The sequence below is a fragment of the Mus pahari genome, chromosome 14 (genome assembly GCF_900095145.1).
Source record: "Mus pahari chromosome 14, PAHARI_EIJ_v1.1, whole genome shotgun sequence".
Classification (NCBI taxonomy): domain Eukaryota; kingdom Metazoa; phylum Chordata; class Mammalia; order Rodentia; family Muridae; genus Mus; species Mus pahari.
Window position 1 is genome coordinate 61961296 of NC_034603.1, and position 22276 is coordinate 61983571.

At 50.0% G+C, this 22276-nt stretch overlaps 2 protein-coding genes across 4 annotated transcripts in view; both read right to left on the reverse strand.

The window, feature by feature from the left end:
• Window positions 1-6093, reverse strand: part of Rsad1 (radical S-adenosyl methionine domain containing 1) — a 7540-nt gene extending 1447 nt beyond the window's left edge. Inside the window, exons 1-7 of one of the 2 annotated variants that reach the window (XM_029545593.1) lie at window positions 5830-6093; window positions 5318-5451; window positions 5007-5211; window positions 1411-1533; window positions 1095-1158; window positions 542-689; window positions 282-336 (exon numbers count right to left, since the gene is read on the reverse strand). In XM_029545593.1, coding sequence (XP_029401453.1) covers window positions 282-336; window positions 542-689; window positions 1095-1158; window positions 1411-1533; window positions 5007-5211; window positions 5318-5451; window positions 5830-5964 — 864 coding nt within the window. In that variant the 5' untranslated portion in view covers window positions 5965-6093. Of the gene's footprint in view, window positions 1-281; window positions 337-541; window positions 690-1094; window positions 1159-1410; window positions 1777-5006; window positions 5212-5317; window positions 5452-5829 lie in introns of both variants that reach the window. The other variant, XM_021213353.2, reaches the window with a different exon arrangement.
• An 8384-nt stretch (window positions 6094-14477) lies between these two features.
• The window catches only part of Acsf2 (acyl-CoA synthetase family member 2), a 39133-nt gene continuing 31334 nt past the window's right edge, over window positions 14478-22276 (reverse strand). The window contains exons 11-17 of one of the 2 annotated variants that reach the window (XM_029546405.1): window positions 20230-20337; window positions 18680-18831; window positions 16888-17029; window positions 16296-16406; window positions 16058-16126; window positions 15715-15772; window positions 14478-15675 (exon numbers count right to left, since the gene is read on the reverse strand). In XM_029546405.1, coding sequence (XP_029402265.1) covers window positions 15722-15772; window positions 16058-16126; window positions 16296-16406; window positions 16888-17029; window positions 18680-18831; window positions 20230-20337 — 633 coding nt within the window. In that variant the 3' untranslated portion in view covers window positions 14478-15675; window positions 15715-15721. Of the gene's footprint in view, window positions 15773-16057; window positions 16127-16295; window positions 16407-16887; window positions 17030-18679; window positions 18832-20229; window positions 20338-22276 lie in introns of both variants that reach the window. The other variant, XM_021212358.2, reaches the window with a different exon arrangement.

Here is a 22276-nt window from a genome sequence, read left to right on the forward strand (position 1 = left end):
ACATACACACACACACACACACACACACACACACACACACACGCATTTCATGGTGAATAATAGCTCAGTGAATAATAGAGCATCTGCCCAGCACAGCGCTCTAGGTGCAATCTTTAACCGTCATACAACACTACCCACTGCCTCTGTCACCAGACTTCAGTTAGCCAGGTCCAGCTTCTAGTTGCCAACCTAGAGGATGGAGGGAGTAGGGTCTGGGGAGTGACCGATTCTCTAACTCCTAGGAGGAGCTAATAGTATCTGAGATTCCCCCAGTCCCTTACCTGGTGAGTGATTCCAACATCAGTACGCAGCCCCATAGCCAAAACCTCCTCCAGCCTGGAAGAAAAATCACCATGGAACCTTAGAGATGAGACCTCACATTCTTTAAACGCAATGCTGGGATGTGATAGTGTGCCTAGAACTCACGTGGTATGGGGGCAAAGTGGGAGAGGCAAAGCAGGTAATAAAGATGTACCAACATGGAGGAGTTTCCGGGGTGCAGGAGACCCCAGGGAAACACCCTGTGTACTCTGGTACTCACAGTTCCAGCTCGCCCAGGGGAACGCACTTCCGGGTGCCATGACCAAAGAGTGTCACCTCTTTCATCCAATTGTCTGGCTCCAGTGTCTGGATCCGTGCTTCCCGGGTATGGCCTCCAGTTCCCTGGGGCACAAATCTTCCATGGGCTCCTGGGATAGCAGTGAACAACCACCACACACACACATTAATAGACGCTAACATGGTGAATTACCAGATTAAAATCGGGGATTTTTCCAAGGTTGGTCCCCGAAGCAACTACTACAAATGTAAATCCTCAGGGCCTGCTCCAGCCCTGCCCATAAGAAGCCCTGGAGGTAGGGTCCAGCATTCTGGGTTGTAACAAGCCCCCAGGGGCTTCTCATCGATGCCAGACTCAGAAAGAACGGGGGCACCAGGCTTGAAAATTCGCATTCCACGGTTCAACAGAGAGGTTTGGGGTAGTTTGCACGAGGAAATGCAGGCTCTGAGTGGCTAAAGGAGCAGTCCAAGTTCACACAACCAGAATGTTCCTCTCCTGAATCATGCTTTCGGTTGTTCACGATCGATCAACTCACCAGGCCCAATGCCAAGGTACTGACCGCACTGCCAGTACGTCCAGTTGTGGGTACTGAGCGCCCCCTGTGGGGAAGATGGGAATCGTCAGCACTGAAGGAAGTGATGTTGGCTGTTTAGGTCCTAGGCGGCTGATTAGAACCTCCCAACCCCTGGTCTCAGAGCACCCAACCGGAACACTTCTCTTCAAAAGGCCCGGTCCCTTGGTCATATCTCAACCCTCTAATTCTGTACACCCCCACCACTCTCACTCCCCACCCCACCCTACTCCACCACCCACCCTACCACCATCCCTGCCCGTCATCAGCTTTTACTCACGTTCCGTGCAAAATTAGAGACCTCATATTGGCGAAAGCCAGCGTCTCGAAGGACGGTCCTGCCCTCCTGGTACATCTCAGCAGCCAGGTCCGGGTCAGGGGCCGGGAGGGTACCGTGCTGCACCTGGGCAAAGAGTGAGGTGCCCCGTTCCAGGGTCAGCTGGTAGAGGGAGAGGTGGTCGTCACAGTGGTACAGCAGTTTCTGAAGCTGTTGAAGCCATGGCTCCACCTTCTGGGCCGGTAACCCCAGCATCAAATCCACCGACACTCTGCCAGGGAAAAGGAGCCTGGCCTCCGCCAGTGTCCGTAAAGCGTCGCTGGCTGAGTGCGTCCGGCCCAGCAGCTGCAGCTCCGCGTCATCCAGGGACTGCAGAGAGAGGGTCTGGTGTAAATGCTGTCCCAGAGGGAGGCAGCAACACTCAGCCTTATTTAAGGCCCAGATGTGACTGGACACAGAACAGGAGATGGGAGTGAGTCAAGGCAGACCCAGAGAGTTACTCTTCGAGGAATGGTGCATTGAATCCTTAAAACCCTCTTTTTTGTTTTCTTTCCTTTTGAGACAGGGTCTTATTACAGTGCTGACTAGACGGGAACTCACTAAGTAGCCCAGGTTGGCCTCAAGCATGGGGGGTATCCTGCCTCTGCCTGTTGCATGCTGGGTGGAGAGACACAGTGCTCAGTCATCAGTTCTATTTGACAGATAAGAAAGCGAAGGTTCGGAGATAGTAACTGCAGTGTCAAACCAGGAATTTAGAAGCCGGGGATTCTAAATCCAACAGGTTCCCCCCCCCCAATGTTTTTATATTTATTATATTATTACTTTTGTATTATTTATATTATTTTATATTTATTACATTGTCATATTTATTATATGTATTAGAAAATGTTTTCTTATATTTATTATTAAGGCAAATATTTAATATTTATTGTAAAAGCAAACTTTTTTACTTATTATATTTATAATATGTTTATGTTAATTATTGAAGGTGAACAACAGTGATTATATAGAGGTCAAAGATTAAGCTGGAAGAGCTGGTTCTTTCCTTCTGACAGGGTCTAGAACTCAGGTCATCAGGTTTGGCAGCAAGTCTCTTTATCCACTACGTCATCTCTATGGCCCTTCTTTTTAAATGAACTTTTTACATTTTCAATTAGCTTAAGCACAAAGGCTCAGTAAGGTCCCCATCTACGCACAACCACCAGTCTCCGGAAGGCTGGCGTACTGGCTTCCTTCGGAGACAGGGTCTCAGTAAAGAGCTGAAGCTGGTTTTGAACTCATGGCAACCCTCCTGCCTCAGCCTCCTGAGTAGTGAGATGACAATGGTGTGCCTGCCGCATCCAGACCCAAAGGCCTCTTAATTGAGTTTTAGCTGATGTTTTCTCATAAGGAGAAGCCAGGCGTGGTAGTGCACATCTGTAATCCCATCCCCTGGAGAGGTGGAGGCAGGAAGATCAGGGGTTCAAAGCTTCCTGAAGCTACATAACAGGTTTCAGGCCAGAGTAGACAGTAAGACCTTGTCATAAAAAAGAGAGAAGCCGGTGGTGGTGGCCAATGAGGCCTTTAGTCCCAGTACTCAGGAGGCAGAGGCAGGTGGATCTCTGAGTGTGAGGCCAGCCTCCTCTACAGAGTGAGTTCCAGTACAGCCAGGGCTACACGGGGAAACCCTGTCTCAAAATATCAAACAGAGTTGGGGGGGAGGGGAAGGAAGGAAGTGTTTTGAGCAAGAGCATCCAGACATGGGACACCCCCTTGCAGCTCTTCTATGACCCTAAACCCTAGGTGGAGCACTTCACCGGAAGCACCCTATGTTAATGGGGGTGGCAGGGATGACCACACCAGATATGCAAACACCAGAGGTCACCATAGGTCAACCTAGAGAGATTTCTCCTGACTCATAAACACACCTTCCGAGGCTCTCCAATGGGAGAAACCCCAAACTCCCACAGGAGCGGAAGGCTTTCGGTCCTGTTTGGCAACCTGTCTCCTGCCTCTCCAGTCACAGGAATGACACAGCTTCTCCTCCAAACACGCAAAGTTCTTCCACATCCCACTTGGTCAACACCTGCTCCGTCTCACTCACGCATCATTTCCTCCAGGAAGGCTTCCAGGATTTCATCAGGCTGGGCTCCCCTCCATACTCTAAGCCTTTGGAGGTTTCTCTAGAGGTAGCATTTACCATGCCACGGTCTGGCTGCCAGCCTGATCCAGGTCTCCAATCACAGAACAAGCCACATCGTCCTTCCTTTCTTTCATGTTTATATATGTAAAGTGTGCCTATGTATATATGTGTTCACATGTGTGTGAGGGCAGGGGTGAGTGTGTGTGTGTGTGTGTGTGTGTGTGTGTAAGGCCAGGGTTGATATTGGGGGGGGGTCTTCTTTAATTTTTTATAGATGTATTTATTTACTATACAGTATTCTGCCTGCATTCGTGCCTGCACCAGATCTCATTACAGATGCTTATGAATCACCATGTGTGTGCTGGGAATCGAACCCAGGTCCTCTGGAAAAGCAGCCAACCACACTCTTAACCTCTGAGCCATGTCTCCAGCCCATCTTCCTTAATTTTTTGCTACCTTACTCACTGAGTCGAAACCACCGTAGATACGGTTAAGGCTGGCTAGCCGGCATTAAGCAAGGCGAAGGGAGGGTTCCTTCATCTGTGCCCTCAAGTGCTGGGACTGCAAGCAGGTCGCCATACCCAGCCCCAGCGTTTGTGTGGGTGGTGAGGCTCCAAGGGCTGGTTTACACTTGCCCAGTAAGTGCTCTAACCACGCGCCGTCCCTCACCCACACCTGCGCAGCACCTACCATGTGGCAGGTACTACATGGAATGCCTAGACTATAAAGGGTTAAACCACCTGGGCCTTGTTGCCCGTAACTCCAGGAGTTGGAAGGCTGAGGCAGGAAGATTGCTGCGAGTTTGGGGCTAACCTGGGCTACAGTGTGAGTTCCTGTCTCAAAGTCATCATCATCATCATCATAATAATAATAATAATAATAATAGCAGCAGCTAGTGATATAGCTCTTTGTAGAATGCTTGCCTACATGCCTTGGGGTTTGATCTTTATTATCATACAAACTGGGCACGGTGGCACATGCCTGTAATCCTAGTATTAAGATGGAGACAGAGCCGGGAGTGGTGGCCCACGCCTTTAATCCCAGCACCTGGGAGGCAGAGGCAGGCAGATTTCTGAGTTCGAGGCCAGCCTGGTCTACAGAGTGAGTTCCAGGACAGCCAGGGCTACACAGAGAAACCCTGTCTTGAAAAATCAAAAAAAAAAAAAAAGATGGAGACAGAAGAATTAGGAGCTCAAGGTCATCCCTGGCTACAAATAAAATTTGACGGTAGCCTGAGCTATAGGGTACCCTGTCTCAAAATAATAAAGACATTAATAATAATAGTAATAATAATGCCAAAGCCTGCATTAGTATAAAGGAAGTATATGGGCCAATATGTCAAGAGACAAGCAGTAAGAAAAGTGTCACTACACAATCTACTGTGTACTAGACCCTGGTGCCCAGAAATGTTTTCCCAATGACTGAGCACCATCCTAGGATCTGGGAGCACTGCGGCAGGGTGAGTGAGGTAGGTCACCTGTAAACCGATGGACAACCTGTTCACTCCTGCCGCTCCAAAAGCTGCCAGCCTGGGACCTGGGGCTGAAGTGGGGTTGGCCTCCAAGGTGACTTCCGAATCTGCAGGCAGATAGACTTCCTGAGCCACGGCCTCCAGGACAGCAGCCACAGTGTGGGGACTGGCCAGACTCGGGGTTCCTCCACCAAAGAACACAGACTCCACCCTGGAGGAAGAGGATGGACATAAAAGCCGGGGAAAGCCCCAGGGAACATCCTCCTGTAGTGAGTATCCTCCCCCCCAAGACCTTGTCTCCTGTCCCCAGTACCGACCTCTGCACCCCGCTGAGCCGCAGCAGCGTCCTTGCCTCAGTCACCAGGCAATTCCGCACGGTCCCTTCCTCCACGCCGCGGGGGATGTACTTATTGAAGTTGCAGTAGCTGCAGCGTTTCTCGCAATAAGGCCACTGGGGACAGGGGATGCGTGTGTGAGCTAAGGCGGGGCTCTGGGCTGCCCAGGCCACTTCCAGGATTGATCTCACACATCCCCGTTCCCATTCTGAGGTTGGTCAGCGGTGGTTGCGACAACTAAGTCACTCTGCGCCCTGTGGGCAGATGGCGATGAGATTACTATGCCCACTTTCGTGAGACAAAACAGGTTCCAAAAGGGACACCCAGCTAGTGAGCACCAGACTTGAGGTTTTTGGCCCAACACTTATTCCGGTGGCGAATGACGTGGACAGATGTTGTACCAGATGTGATGTTAGGCACGGATAGAGTGCAGGTGGGCTAGGAACGGAACAGCCACGGCCACCGCCTCCTTCTGTTCTCCCCGGCCCACTCACGTGCACGTAAAGCGCCGCGCGCGTGCTCACGGACTCAGGACGCGGAGGATGTCCCAAGCTGTCCACACGGGGGCGCCGCTGGGCCGCCCTGGCCGCTGCCACCCATCTGCGGGTCCGGACCCGGGAGGGAACCATGGCGCGCAAGGCGGCAGAAAGGAGGGATGCGAGACCTCGACAGCGCGCCCAGCAAGGGCGTGCCCGGGGCTGGGCCGCGTGGGTCTCCCCGGCGGAAGTCAGAGGGGCTGCGTGACCTCGTATTGCCTCTCCCGGAGTGGCTAGAGAGCCCAAGGCCTCAGGTCTGCATCGCCACCTGGTGGACACTGTTGCACTCACAGCCTATTCGTTCTCAAGGACACAGCCAGTCTTCTTTGCCAAGGACATGGGATGCCCAGCCAGCCTCTTGGCTCCCTGCTGTGTCTGAGCGACTTTATTGACCCATGCAAGATTTCTTAGGGTTTTTTGTTTTGTTTTGTTTTGTTTGTTTTCAATCAGTTACTTAGATTGCTGTGTACCTGACTCAGATCTGAAAGCCAGGCACAGGTGCCTACTAAAATCAGGTCAGTCTAACTGGCAGGGGAGACACTAACCAAGTCAAGAGTTAATTCGGTACTAGTTAACTGGCTGTGAGCTGGTGGGCCTACAGAAGTCGGCGGGAAGGAAGCTCACGGGCTGGGTATTATAGGAGCGGAAAAGCTTTGGAAGCCAGGGGCAGTGGTTCACACCTGGAATACTAGAACTCCGGGAGGATTGTGGGAGTTCCATGCCAGCCTGGGCTACAGTGTGAGAGCCTGTCTCATAGAAACAAAAGAGGAGGAAGACATGATGGCTCAGCAAGGAACGGACAGTTTCCCTACAAAGCTGAATGGTCCCTGGATGCCACATATGTAGTGGGAGAGAGCCTTGCTCCACATAGTGGTCCTTTTTCCTCCACGGGTGCGCCTTCTTGCAAACTCATGTGTGCACATAATACACAAAGCCACAATAATAAAATAAATAATTGTGGCATAAATGCTGTACACATACATACATACAAGCAGGCAAAATACCCAATTACATTTAAACAAGCAAACGAGAAGAAAACAAAAAAAAAAAAGTAAAACCTGAGGCTGGAGAGAAAGCCCAGAAGATAAGAGCACTGACTGCTCTTCCAGAGGTTCAGAGTTCAATTCCCAGCAGCCACATGGTGGCTCACAACCACCTACAAAGTGACCTAATGACCTCTTCTGGCATGCAGGGGTACAAACAGAAAAAGAAATAAAAAATTTAAAAAAGAAATAAAATTTAAGTATAAATAGAACTTTGTTTAAAAAAAAAAAGTCATGTGTGGCAGAACAGCCCTATAATCCAGGCCTGACTACATGAGACAATGTTTCAGAAAAAAGGAAGTGGGTCTGAAGAGCTGGCTCAGCAGTTAAGAGCACTCCCGGCTCTTGCAGAGGACCCTGCACCCACACACACTGTGGCTAACAACCATCTGTAAGTCGGGAGCTCCAGACTTCCTCCAGCATGCACGTGGTGCACAGACATACGCAGGCAAAACACATGAAATAAAATAAATAATTTTTTTTAAGGAAGGGAGGGAAGGAGGGGAAAGAGAAGAAGAAAAGAATTCCACCAGGAATCGGCTTGGCAGGGAGAGTGGGCTGTGGTCTCTGAGTCAGGCCAGTCCTTGGCATCCGATGGAAGAGGTCGCAGCAATGGTGTGTGCAGGAGAGGCAGGACACGTGCGAGAGGCTTGGAGGTGCTATATCCCAGAATGGAACGATCATGGGCTTTGGAGTCACAAGGTGTCATAGAGCAGTTCTTCCTCAAGAAAGTGAGGTGTCCGGAGTACAGCATCCAGGAGGAACCAGTCAGAACAGGCCATGCTGTCTGTTCTGGTCCCCTCTAGGAGCAGGATTGTCTCTCAGTGTGTTAGCCCAGCAGTATGTGGCTCTAGAGCATACACGTTAGGGAGCACTGCTTTCATGTCCTTCAGCTGCGGTTGGAGTGGGGCACACACAGATGAGGCTCTATCCATACCAGGCGCCCCCCCAAGCCTAGGGCACCCTTCTCAGGACATCCTGGCCTTCTTCTCTCCCTTGCTGTAATACACACTCTTCATGTAACAAGACTGAATGCTCTCTGTCCATGGGGCTAAGCTAGTGCAAATTAAACCTACTTCAGACAGCGAGGTCCAAGAGAGTCACATCTCCTGCCAATGATCTAATGGCTTGGGAGGCAGACAGTGTGAGGAGAAGAAAGCTGGCTTGAGAAGGGGCAGGTCAAAATCCCTTAGCTACCATCTTGCTTGATACTTGTGGGTTGTTTTGTTTTGTTTTGTTTTGCATTTTTTTCACTTTGTTTATTTGTGTGTGCATGTGTATGGGCACCCATACTACAGTGCTTATGTGAAGATCAGAGGACAAACCAAGGGATTCAGTTCCTTGCCTCTATTTTGAGGGTCCCCAAAATCAAACTCAGAGCATCGAGCTTGATGATAAGTGTCCTTTACCCACTGATCCCTCTTCTTTTATACATCTTTTAAAGTAGAAAGGAATGCAAACTTCCGGAGGGTAGACAATAAGTGTGGTGGTTTGTATATGCTCCACCCAAAGAGTGGCACTATTAAAAGGTGTGGCCCTGTTGGAGTGGGTGTGTCACTGTGGGTGTGGCCTATAAGTCCCTCTTCCTAGCTTCCTGGAAGCCAATTTTCTGCTAGCAGCCTTCAGATGAAGATACAGAACTCTCAGCTTCTCCCGAACCATGCCTGCTTGTACGCCACCATGTTTTTGCCTTGATGATAACAGACTGGACCTCTGAACCTGTAAGCCAGCCTCAATTAAATGTTGTCCTTCTAAGAGTTGCCTTGGTCACGGTATCTGTTCACAGCAGTAAAACCCTAACTAAGACAGAAATTGGTACCAGGAGTGGGGTATTGCTGTGATAGGGTTGACCATGCTTTTGTCTGGAAGAATGTGGATTGGGGGACTTTGGATTTGGAAAGCAGTGGGGATGCTTTAAATGGGGCTTAATGGGCCATCCTAGTAGGAATATGGATGACTTTATTACTGAGAATGATTTGAACTGTGCAGACCTGGTCCAAGAGGGTTCAGTGGAGAAGAATTTCATATGTGGCATAGAGACTGTTCTTGTGGTACTTTGGTGAAGAATGTGGCTGCTTTTTGTCCTTGACTGAAAAGTCTACCTGAGTCTAAGGTAAAGAGACTTATATTAATTGCACTGACAATGAAGTCTCAAAAAAAGCCCAGCAGAGACTTTGTTCTCTGGTTAAGTCTCATGAAGAGCTTTTTGAACAAGTGTAGGAAACTTAGAAAAATATAAAATATATGGTTCGAGTATTAAAGGGGCACCAGGAAGTAAAATGAAGCTGAATACTATGTTCTTGGAGATAACAGATTAAGGGATTTGGGGGCAGGATCCCATCCAGCTAAATTTAGATCCAGGCATGCTGGTACACACCTTTAATCCCAGAAGACAAAGCCAAACATATCTGAGTGTAAGGCCAGCTTGGGACACAGCAGGTTCTAGGTGAAGAAAAGNTTAAACCCAGGCATGGTGGCACACACCTTTAATTCCAGCATTACAGAGAACAGAGGCAGGCAGATCTCTGAGTTCAAGGTCAATCGACAGAGCAGAGTTCAGGCAGTGAAGGAGTTGGAAAAGAAGAAACAAGTGATAATGTAATAGAACAAGGGAGCCATGTTCCAGCTCCTGCAAGCAGCAGAACTCAGTAGCTTCAGACATGTGGCTCTGGCTTTAGTGTGAAAAATAAAAGGGACTCCTGGGACCATTGATCCTGGTTAGCTGGAGCTAAGAATTTAGTGATAATTCAGAAGAGACCAGCATCACCGAGAGGTGAAATCTTCTGGGAAGTGTTTTCCGAGGGCACGAAGCTGTGTTCCAGATATAGCCAAGGTTGTATCTCCTGAAGCAGCTGGACTTGGTAATGTGTAAGAGTCACCCAGGTGGTAGGTCCTGGTTTTGAAGGCATGAAGGTGTCATGAAGAGCAGCTGAGGCTCTGCACTGTGAGAGGCCATGGAAGGCCATTGGTGAAGGTGCAGCCTAGTTGCAATTGATGGTCCAGGACTGAAGGGGTCATGCAAAGGAGTTGAGGCTTGGCACCATGAAGAGATCCTATGAGAGGCTATTGGTGAAGGCAAGTTGCAGTACAAGACCCCAACGTATCGGAGATGCCAGGACCATGAGATGAATACCAAGAACAGCAGCAGCAGTGGAGTGGATTCATCTGAGCTTAGAGTGCTACCGAGGGCAGAGTTGGAGAAGTGACGACAGTACAGAAGATCATGGATGGATCCCAGACGTTGACACAAGACGCTGTAACATTGAAGTTGCCATGGAGACCCCAAGATGCCAGAATCATGGGATGTCTGCTGAGGAAAGCTGCTAACAGGAAGTGGAACCAGCCCAGGAGAAAGAAGTTTGTTGCGGTCAGCAAAGATGAAAAGGAGTTGGAGATCTGCAGACCGCTTTGACATCAGCCACGGAGATGCAGAGTTTGGAGTTTGCCCAGCTGGTCTCCTGTCTTGCCTTGGGTGATACAGTTAAGTGATTGGATGAATCTCAAAAGAGACTTTGAACTCTGGACTTGGAACACTGTTGAGACTGCTACAGACTATGGGGACCTTTGAAGTTAGAAAAAAATGTATTTTGCATTATGCTATGTTTAGGTGTGGTCCCCATAGACTCATATGTTTGGACAAGCCTATAGGGGCCAGGGATGGAATGTGATGGTTTGTATATGCTTGGCCAAGGGAGTGATGCTATGAGAAGGTGTGGCCCTGTTGAAGTCAGTATGTCACTGTGGGTGTGGGCTATAAGACCTCACCCTAGCTCCCTGGAAGCCAGTGTTCTGCTAGCAGCCTTCTGATGAAGAGCTCCCAGCTCCTCCTGCACCAGGCCTGCCTGGATGTTGCCATGTTCCTGCCCCGAAGATAATGGACTGAACCTCTGAACCTGTAAGCCGGCCTCAGTTAAATGCTGTCTTTGTAAGAGCTGCCTTGGTCACGGTGTCTGTTCACAGCAGTAAAACCCTGACTAAGACACCGGTCTAGCTTCACTTGATTCTAGTTGCCCCTACATTCACTCAGCTTTAAAAATAAATAACCAGGAACCATCTGGAGAGATGGCTCAGAGGTTAGGAGCACTGGCTGCTCTTCCAGAGGTCCTGAGTTCAAATCCCAGCAGTCACATGGTAGCTCACAACCATCTGTAATGGGATCTGGTGCCCTCTTCTGTCACGCAGGTGTACCTGCAGATAGAGCACTCGTACATAAACTAAATAAATCTTTAAAAAGGAAAGTAGAGAGAACAAACGCCACCTATACCCCAAACCTTTTAAAACTCAATAATAATAATAATAATAATAATGATGACCAGGAGCCACACACAGTGGTTCGCACCCCCAGTGCAGAGGCAGGAGGATGCAGTTTAAGCAGCCATCCTCATCTCCACAGAGTTTGAGACTAGCTTACTAAACTAGATACAGCCTCAAACAAACAAACAATTCGATTGAAGATGTAGGAAAGCGGTAGAAGACTTGCCCAAGTATGCTTGAGGTCCTGGGTCCCATCCCCACTGGAGGGGAAAAACCGCACTAACTCTTTAATAATTAACTCTAGTAATAGCCGTAGTCGGCGCTATGGAGCAGAGATCACTGTTGTCTATTACTTTCCTGAGGCCTGGAGTTTGTCTTCGACTCCATTTCGGCCTGGTCGAGTATCCAGTGGCTGACCTCTGGGCATCAAAGGACAGAACGCTGTACCCTGAGATCATGGTAAGATCTCCTTTCTTCTTGAACAAGTGACCTTCCAAGAGCCATGAAGATTGGCGATGCACTGGCAGGCCACTGACCTTCACCCAGTCTTGCCCCACATCCTAAATTAGTCTGCTTAAAAAAAAAAAAAAAGAGAGAGCCGGGCGTGGTGGCGCACGCCTTTAATCCCAGCACTCACTCGGGAGGCAGAGGCAGGCGGATTTCTGAGTTCGAGGCCAGCCTGGTCTACAAAGTGAGTTCCAGGACAACCAGGGCTATACAGAGAAACCCTGTCTCGAAAAAACAAAAAAAAAAAAAAAAAAAAAAAGATTTATTTATTCTATGTATGAGTACACTGTAGCTGTCTTCAGATTCAGCAGAAGAAAGTGCCATATCTTATTACAGATGGTTGTGAGCCACCATGTGGCTGCTGGGATTTGAACTCAGGATGTCTGAAGAGCGGTCAATGCTCTTAACCACTGAGCCATCTCTCCAGCCCTCATACTGCTGCTGTATTGCTCTAGTTTTTGTTTTTGTTTTGTGATGCAGGGTCTGTTTAGAGAAATCCCAGGTTGATTCATCAAAAATTATAGAAAATAAAAGTGGGTTGGTTGAAAAAAACATGGAGAAAGATAAATACAAGGTTTCTTGTGTTGATGTTAAAGTTTTTGGACTTTTTGTCGTTGTTTTGTTTTTTTAAGACAGAGTCATTGTCTTAGGGTTTTACTGCTCTGAACAGGCACTATGATCAAGGTGACTCTTGTAAAGAACATTTAACTGGGGCTGGCTTTCAGGTTCAGAGGTTCAGTCCATTATCATCAAGGTGGGAGCATGATAGCATCCAGGCAGGCATGGTTCAGAGGAGCTGAGAGTTCTACAGCTTCATCTGAAGGCAGACAGAAGACTGGCTCCCATGTGGTTAGGAGGAGGGTGTCACTGCCCACCCTCACAGTGACACACTTCCTCCACTTCCACACCCACTTCAACAGGCCACGCCCACTTCAACTAGGCCACACCTACTCCAACAAGGCCATGCCTACTCTAACAGGCTCACACTCCTAACAGTACCACTCCCTGGGCTGAGCAAATTCAAGCCACTAGTCATCATGTAGCCTAGGCTAGTCATGAACCTACAGCAATCACATGGCTTCTGTCTTCAAAGTAGTGAAATGACAAGTTTTCACCACATCCAGCAAGACCAGAGTTGAGTTTGTTGTTGTTGTTGTTGTTGTTTTGTGGGTTTTTTGTTTAGTCCTGTTTTTTTGTTTTTTGGTTGTTTTCGAGACAGGTTTTCTGTGTCGTCCTGCCTGTCCTGGAACCTGTTGTGTAGACCAGGCTGGCCTCAAATTCAGAGATCTGCCTGCCTCTGCCCCCCAAGTAGTTAGGATTGAAGGTGTGAGCTTCCATATCTTTTCTTTCTTCCTTCCTTCCTTCCTTCCTTCCTTCCTTCCTTCCTTCCTTTCTTTCTTCCTTTCTTCCTTCCTTCCTTTCTTTCTTTCTTTCTCTCTCTCTCCTTCTCTCTCTCCCTCCCTCCTCTTCCTTCCTTTCTTTCTCTTTCTTTTTTTCTTTTTTTTTTAAAGATTTATTTATTATTATACATAAGTACACTGTAGCTGTCTTCAGACACACCAGAAGAGGGTGTCAGATCTCATTTCGGATGGTTGTGAGCCACCATGTGGTTGCTGGGAATTGAACTCAGGACCTCTGGAAGAGCAGTCAGTGCTCTTACCCGCTGAGCCATCTTGCCAGCCCTTTCTTTTTTTCTTTTTTTTTTAAAGATTTATTTATTATTATACATAAGTACACTGTAGCTGTCTTCAGACACACCAGAAGAGGGTGTCAGATCTNATTNCNGATGGTTGTGAGCCACCATGTGGTTNCTGGGATTTGAACTCAGGACCCTGGGAAGAGCAGTCGGGTGCTCTTACCTGCTGAGCCATCTCACCAGCCCTCTCTCTTTCTTTTTTAAGTGGCTAGGAGTACTTGCTCTTGCAAGAGGAGCTGAATTTAGTTTCCAGCACCTACATGGTAGTTCATAACCATTCCGGGAGACCTAACACCATCTTTTAACCTCTGTGAGACCTGGCATGCATGAGGTACTTGAACATATGTGCAGGCAAAACATCCATATGCATAAAACAAACCTTTCTAAAAAATGTTTAATGGAACTGGGTGATGACGATGCACGCCTTTAATCCCAGCGATCAGGAGGCAGAGGCAGGTGGATCTCTGAGTTTGAGGCCAGCCTGGTCTACAGCGTGAGATCCAGGACAGCCAGGGCTACACAGAGAAACCCTGTCTCGAAAAACAAAAACAAAAGAATAGTTTAGGGCTGGAGAGATAGCTCAGTGGTTAAGATCACTGACTGCTCTTCCAGAGGACCTGAGTTCAATTCCCAGCAACCACATGGTGACTCACAACCATCTGTAATGGGATCTGATGCCCTCTTCTGGCGTGTCTAAAGACAGCTACGATGTACTCATATTCATAAAATAAATAAGAAATCTTAAAAAAAAAAAAAAAGAATAGTTTAATGTATACAAGTGTTTTGCCTGTGTGTGTTTGTATGTGTGTGTGTGCATATTGTGCATACACCAAGTGGCCCGCAGAGGCCAAAAGAGGGTGCAGGATCTCCTGGAACTCGAACTATAGATGGTTTTGAAATACCCTGTGGGTGTTGGGAAGCAAGCCCAGGTTTCCTACAAGAGCAGGCTCTTAACACTGATCCATCTCCCCAGCCTCTTCAGTGTCTCTTTAGGAGGTGATGGAAAATTTGGCTGGTTTTTGTTGTTGGTTTTCGAGACAGGGTTTCTTTGTGTAGCCCTGGCTGTCCTGGAACTCACTGGAGACCAGGCTGGCCTCGAACTCTGGGATCCTTCCGTCTCTGTCTCCTGAGTGCTGGGGATTAAGGGCATGTGCCACCACCACCTGGCTGTGACATCAATGACAACAATGATTAAAGTTGGCTTTGGTACTTGTCATACATATATTCAAATTAAAATGCTTATGGGGTGTGCTTTAAAACGTGTTGGATAGGATGTGAGTATGTGAGTTACAGTTCAATCGGGCTTTACAGATTTATTTTGATTTATTTGCATGTGTCTATGTAAGCACACACCACATGCTAGGGGGCGCACAGGGGACACAGAGGCCAGAAGAGATCATCGTTCCTCTGTAGGTGGACTTAAAGGTTAGTTGTGAGCTGCGAAATGTGGGTGCTAGGAATCAAACTCGGATCTTCTGGGGGAGCAGTCAGTCCTCTTAACCACTGAACCCCCTCTCCAGCACTCAAAACTGTTATTTCAACAGCAACAAAACAATAATTATTGGGCCAGGAGTGCAGGCCAGGGGAAGGGTGCTTATGTACTCATGAGGGGCTTTAAGGTTCCCAGCCTTGGAAAACAAGCAAAACGGAACCCTCACTTCGGGACTGATCTGTGGCCGCAATTTGAAAAATGATTAAATGAGTAAAGCATATAAAAACCCAGGCACGGCAGCACAAAAGACTGATCCCAGCACCCTGGAGGCAGGGGCAATGAGATCTCTGTGAGTTCGAAACCACCCTGATCTACTCCGTGCAACCAGGGGGTACAGAGGGTGATCCTGTCTCAAGGGAAAACAACAAAACAAACAAACAAACAAACAAAAACAAAACAAAACAAAAAGCCAAAAAGAAAGAAAAAAATGAGGGTGGCTTGGAATTTCAAGAGGACAGCGTGGGGCTTAGATTAAGTAACTAACGCACAGACAGTAAAGTGCTGGGAGATTGGGTCTGAGGGCGCTGACTGCCCTCCTGTCTCTTCCCTTCTCCATCCCACAGGAACTACAGAGAGAGAGCACCAGCCAGACACTGGCCAAACAGGGAAGTCTTTACGCCAAGTCACAAAGATGATAAGGGGCCTGAGGAGGACTAGGAGGACCCTCCTTTTTGTGGGAGGACTGAGGAGGGCCTGGGAAGACTGGGAAGGGCTGGGAGGGCACTTCATTGTGTTAGAGGGCTAGCAAAATCTGAGAGGACCTTCCTGGTGTGGGAGGACTGAGGGGCTCTGGGAGGGCTGGGAGGACCCTCCTTTGTGTGGGAGGACTGAGGGGCTCTGGGAGGACCTTCCTTTGCTTCAGAGTTTTAGATGCTGTTCCATCTGCTCTCGGAGTTTGAATTTCTGGATCTAGAAGGAAGATAAGAGTGAGAGAGTGAGAGCCTATACTACGGTGCTATGGTAACCAACCATCCTTGGTTTGCCTGGGAAGGATGATGGGGGAGGGGGGGCAAGTGCTAAACCCAAGAAAGCCCAGGGTGAATCAGGATGAAGTGACTTCTGGGCCTTCCTATTGCTAGGCTCATCATTGGCTCATCAAGGGAGGCCCAGGCGGGACCCCCTGACCTTCTGCACCTAGCCCCACACGGACCCCACACTGCCCTGCCCCTCTCCCATCTCCTCCATGTCACACACCTTTCCTGAGATGGTGAGAGGGTAGCTTTCAACAAACACGATGTATCGGGGAATCTTAAAGTGGGAGATCTGCAGACCAGAGAAGAGAGAGAGAGGAGAGAGAGCATAAGGCTGGACAAAGTGAAAGTGCTCCCTTGGCTGGGGAGTGGGGTCCATCAGGGCAGCCCAACCCCCACGGCCACCCAGGGTGACTGGCAGGAAGAGGTGGGTGAGTAAGTAGGGGTGCCTGTGTTCCCACCTTCCCTTTGCAGAACGCTTTGATCTCGTCCGCTGTGGTGTCCTCTCCGCTCTTCAGCCGTATGCAAGCACAGATTTCCTCCCCCATCCGCTCGTCCTTCACCCCAACCACCTATCAGGTCAGAGAGAGATACCGCACATCAAACCTGGCCGGGACTTAGTCTTTAATGTCAACTCAACACACAGGCTAAAGTCACCTGGGACAGAGAGAACCTCAACTGAGAAGATGCCCCTACCATGTGGGCCTTTGGGCAAGCCTATGCTACATGTTCTTGATTGATGATTGATATGGAGAGAGATAGCTCACAGTGGGTGATGCCATCCCTAGGCTAGTGGTCTTGGATACTATTTTTAAAAAGCAGGCTATGGAGAGCAAGCCAGTAAGCAGCACCCCTTCAGGTCCTGCTTCCTGCCTTAAATTCCAGCCTCAACTTCTCTTTGACGAAGGACTCTGACGTGGAAGTATAAGATGAAATAAACCCTTTCCACCCCAAGTTGCTTTTTGTCATGGTGTTTTATCGCAGCAATGGAGACCTAAGGCGAGCCCCTTCATCAGCCAAGCCCAGAGCGTCACTGGACTCCCAGGGACTCACCTGCGCTTCCTGCACCTGTGGGTGCTTGAGGAAGAAGTCCTCCAGCTCTGCAGGGTAGATGTTCTCACCACCACGGATGATCATATCCTTCGACCGGCCGACGATCTTGCAGAAGCCCTGTTCATCCATCGAAGCAATGTCTCTGTAAACAAGAGACCCAGGGGTGACTTCTCACCTTTGCTTTATTGGGCTAGCCTACTAGTTCCCTTGTTCACCCAGTCACAGAATCATTTATTGAGCATCTATTATGTGCCCCCACCCCACCCCACTGCTCTAGACTCTAGGAGTACCAACAGGAACAAAAACACTTTGGTTCCTACAGGCCAGGCTGGGGGGGAATTATATATATATATATATCACTATAGCACCCATCACGTCCTCTCTGTATTCCTATTTATATATTCCCTCGTCTTTATGGCTTCTTTTGTGAATCATTTAGGTTTCAGCTCAAATGTTTCCAGGGGCCTTCTTCTCTGACCCTGGTCTAAGAAAATCGTCTCTCTCCACCATAGCCACTTCCTCTCCTGTGACCCCATTTGATTTTTTTGATGTCTGAAATTCTCCGTCTCCTTTCACCAGTCATGTGGGAAGGAGAAGCAAGCCCCTTCTCATCTTGTTCCCTACTGGCCTGTCCCGTGGAAAACCACAACGGCACATAGGAGGTATATGTGGAGAATGTGTGGATCTAATAAAGGGATAAAGGACGCCTGTCTGGGTCGGGGGGTTTGGCTCAGTAGTAGAGCACTTGTCTAGCAAGCACAAGGCCTTGGGTTCAGTCCTCAGCTCTGGGCTGGGTGTGGGAAGAAAAAAGGAGAGGAGAGGAGAGGAGAGGAGAGGAGAGGAGAGGAGAGGACAGGACAGGACAGGACAGGACAGGAGAGGAGAGGACAGGAGAGGACAGGAGAGGAGAGGAGAGGACAGGAGAGGACAGGAGAGGACAGGAGAGGAGAGGAATCTAGGAACCAGAGAGCTGGCTCAGAGGGTAAGAGTTCTGCCCGCTCTTGTCCTGGTGTAGTCATTAATAAACACTGAAAACTGGCTCCGATTCTGGGGATGAAAATGTGTCCTGGTGTCTTATCTCTGAGAGAAATAGGTTCATCCCATGACACACATTTTGACTTGGGGAAATTCTGTTGTTGCATGTTTTGAGACAGAAAGTGACCTTGAACACGGAGTAGCCTGCTTGCACCCACACCCTATGTTTACAAATGCATGCCCCGCCGTGCCCCGGGGACTATGAGACACTAGGGATAGAACCCAGGGCGACGTGCATGCCATACAAGCAGCACTCTACCCACCAGGCTGCCTCTACAATCCATTTCTTCCCCCTTATTGGAAACAAGGTTTCTCATAGCTCAGGTTAGCTCTCAACTCACTATAATAATATATATAATATATAATAATAATCTTGAAGCCCTGATCCTACGACTCCTCTCTACCACGTGCTGGGCTTACAGGCACGTTCACCATGCCAGTTTACGTGGTCCTGAAGACTGAGCCCAGTACTTCAAGCCTAGTAGACAAGGAGACTAGAAGCTAAGATACATCTCCAGTGAGCCTTGGATGTGTCCCCTGCCCCGCCCCGCCCCACCCTGCCCCGGCACTGGGGATTGAATCTATGATTTCCCATATGGCATCCAAGAACTAGATCTATTACTGAGCTACACAGCCCCTGACAAATTTTGGAAACCAAGTCTCACGGTCAAGGGGGATCCTGTTAAGTTTTCCCAGCTCATCCTTAGAACCCCAGGCCCACTTGGTAGCCAGTGTCCACACCATCTCCATATCTCACCCTGTCCGATACCACTTGTCTTGTCCGACCGTCTCGAAGGTCTTCTGTGGCTCGCCCCAGTAGCCCTGCATGACGCAGTACCCTCGGATATACAGCTCCCCAGGCACATTCAGGTTGGTCAGCTCCCCCGTCTCCACGTTCACGATCTGGGCCTGGGACGGGAGAGTTTTCAGCTTGAGCCTCTAGCTCTCTTGCTTTGGGGATGGGTTCCTTGGAGACTGGGGGTGGGTTGGGGGAGTGGGAACAGGGGACTTTTCTTTCTTCCCTTCACCCTCTCAGAAATGAAGCTGCTGGCGCTACTCATCGCAGTCCAGGGAAAGGAAAGGGAGGCTTGAATAGATCTGTTGCCATGAAAAGACCCACACTGGGCCTGAACCATGGGGAGGGAATGTCTCTATGGATGGATGCCACATGCCTTTTAAATTCCTGCCCTGGCTGCATTTTTTTTTTTTCTTTTTTTGGTTTTTGGTTTTTTTGAGACAGGGTTTCTCTGCATAGCCCTGGCTGTCCTGGAATTCACTTTGTAGACCAGGCTGACCTCGAATTCAGAAATCCGCCTGCCTCTGCCTCCCGAGTGCTGGGACTAAAGGCATGTGCCACTATGCCCGGCTACCCTGGCTGCATTTTTACGCAGGGTACTGAGGACAGGGCTGGGTAGAGAGCAGCCTTAAAGGAGGCCTGCAGAGTGTCATGCCAGATGCTGAATTATGAACTATGCAGAAGAGAAGGCCACCGTCTCCCCTCTTTTCCCACAAGGCAACAAAGAAGCTGAAGATGACCACAGTGACACGCGATCAGGAGTGGGAGAACCCAAAATCCTAGCAGACCAAAAGCCACGGCCTATGTGCCGAGGGAAGGTGTGGGTCTGGGTACTTCCATGTCTGCCCTTGAGGGATGTGAAGAAGGCTGTCTCCCTAACAAACCTCAGGGTGCATCCCCAAGGGGGTGGCTGAGATGCTGTGGAGAACCAGTGCACGGGCGTCCTCTGAGTTACCCCGGAGAGGCATGGAAACTAAGTAAGATCTGAATAAAGCTACAGGGTTGGAGCCAGAGAGGAGTCACAGCTAGGAGTCTGAGACTGGGGAGTATTCTGGGGCCTTTGAAGTATAAGGGCCCTTCAAGGGACATACACCTTGGGAGAAGAAGAGCCCATGCTCAAACAAAAGAAGAGTGAGAGGCAGGGGCGGGGGTGGGGGGGAGAAAGCTACATAAGAGGAAAAAATTCCCTGTGTTCTGGCTCCTTTTTGAGACTGGCCTAGCTGCCCAAGACAGACAGTGGGCTTGGCAAAAACACACCTCAGACAGGAAGGGTGGCTCAGGAGAGGTTCGGCTGGCAGCTGCTCAGGGCTGCTGTCCCAGCTCCCCACCCCCCACCCCCGGCCAGCTCTCCCTGCTTCAGCCCACAGAGCTGGGCCAGGTCCAGCAAGCCCCCAGCACTGGGGCCCTCTATATTTGAGTGGGCTGTTCAGTTGTCTGATGGAAAACCCTAACTGCCCTCATGTGGCGGGAGGTGGGCTCCAAGGGTGTCTGTCCGTCCGTCGGGGGCTCACCTCTGTGTGAGGCATAATTCTGCCCACACTCCCAGCCTTCTGCTCCAGGGTGTCCTCGGGAAAGTTCATGAAGGTCACGGGACTGTTCTCTGTGGTTCCATAAACAACCTAAAGGGGCCAAAAAAGACGGCTCAACGGGAAGTGGGGGACAGAGAAGGGCTGGGGTGACCTACCCTCGGTAGCTGAATGGTGGGAACTGAGGTAAGTGAGGGGACAAGAGCCAGAGGTCAGAAGCCAGAAGTGCAGCTCTCAGCGGGGGGGGGGGGCTGGTCTGAAACCAAACTGAAATAGAAGCCAGTCCTCTAGTGGCCAAGGTTCCGGCACTGCCCTGTGAGGCCTGTGGCTTCACTGATGCCCATGGCTGCTCTCCCTGTCCCCAGGTTGCTTTGGTCCTTCTGTCTTGATTTCAGGCCACAACAGCCTCCCTCCCTCTCTTCTTAGCCAAGGGCCCCCGTAAACTTGATGACAAAGGGAGCCTGGCTTGTGATTGAGCTGGGAGTGGTACAGACACACAGACACTACTCCCCTCCAACCTGGGACAAGTGCCGGGCCTTAGGGTGGGTGCCCTGCAAGCTCTGGGGATGCTCCTGTGTGTTTATTTTCATTAAAACAAAAATATAGCCAGAGCATGAATTTAAAAGGGCTATGGCATGCGTGTGTGAGCGGGCGTGCGCGCACACACACAAACACTCCCCTACCCCTGCAACCTCCAGTGGTTAGAACATCCTGTGCATCAGGAAAACTAGCAGCAGCCTAAATACCATCAGAGAACATTCTAGGCCAAGAATGACTCCCCCCCCCCCACACACACACCCCATTCTAGAGGCAAGGAGTAAGAGGGGCTTAGGGGAAGTACAGGCTTGGAGCCCAAATTCCACATGTATGTATTGAGTGTCGTCATGAGGTCTAGATACCTTGTCCTCTACCAGGTCTCTGTTGGTGGCCTCCATGCCTGCACACCATCAGGTGGTGTGGTTCTGGCGTAGTTGAGGTATGACTCCTCTACCACCTCCCAAAACCAGAAGGCATCTCTGGCCAAGCAAGCCAGAGCTCACCCTGGGCCAAAGCTGTAACCTGCCTGCTCACCCTCCCTTCTCCGCGGGACTCCAGACACTGTGGCTGGCGAGTGAACAAAAGCCTGGTCCACCAGGGCGGGGGCTGCCCACAACCCAGCATCTGGCTAGCCAGGGTTGGTTGCCTGTAGCCAACACCCCCACCTCCCAACAGCTCACACAGTCCTGGGGTCATTGCCCAGCTTTGGCCTCTGCCAAGTACACATTGGCGCCACTAGGCTGCCACTCTGAGACCCCCCCCTTAGGGGTGGGTCCTAACCACCGGTGAGGGGAGGATCCGGAGATGAGGATATTTGGGGGAGATTAAGAAGGACACTGTGCAACCATGCTTGTTCAGCGGCTTGTGGTCTCCAGGTGTGTTGCCAGTCAGTCCTGTGGTTCACTCCCCACACACCCCAGTTCCCACATTTCTGTGTGGCCTTCAACCCTAGAAAAGGGAATGAGGGTGCAAAGGACGGAACAGGAAGCCCAGGGCTAAGAGAGGGGTCGTGGAGAAGGCTACAATCCCGAGCTCTTACAGGCCTGGTGCCACGGGCTCCGAGAAGGGGCAGAGGCAAAGGCAAGGCTGTCCGCTAGCCTCTGCAATCAGCTCCCCCCACCTCCTTGGGATGAACTGAGGAAGGTTTACTCAGAAGCGGGAGCCCAACCCACAGCAGCTCTCACGCTCCGCCTGCGCGGCACAACAGTCCCATTAAAGCGCCGCCGGCTGGCCGACCGCGGTGAGACGCATCCGGCTGTCGGGCCCCACTTCCTCCCTCCCGGAGTCCAGGGTGACCTGTCTGCCAAGAGTGTATGGGGGAGGGAGACGTAGAGACTCAAACTTGAGCAAATAAATAAGTTCTGGGAACACCTCCCTCTGCCCAGTGGAAATTCAGAGGCCCCCTCGACACATCTATCACCGTCCACCCCACCTCGGGTTGTTGGTCCAGAGAGAGGAGGGTAGGGGAAGGTGCAGCATAATGTTTGCAAACAGG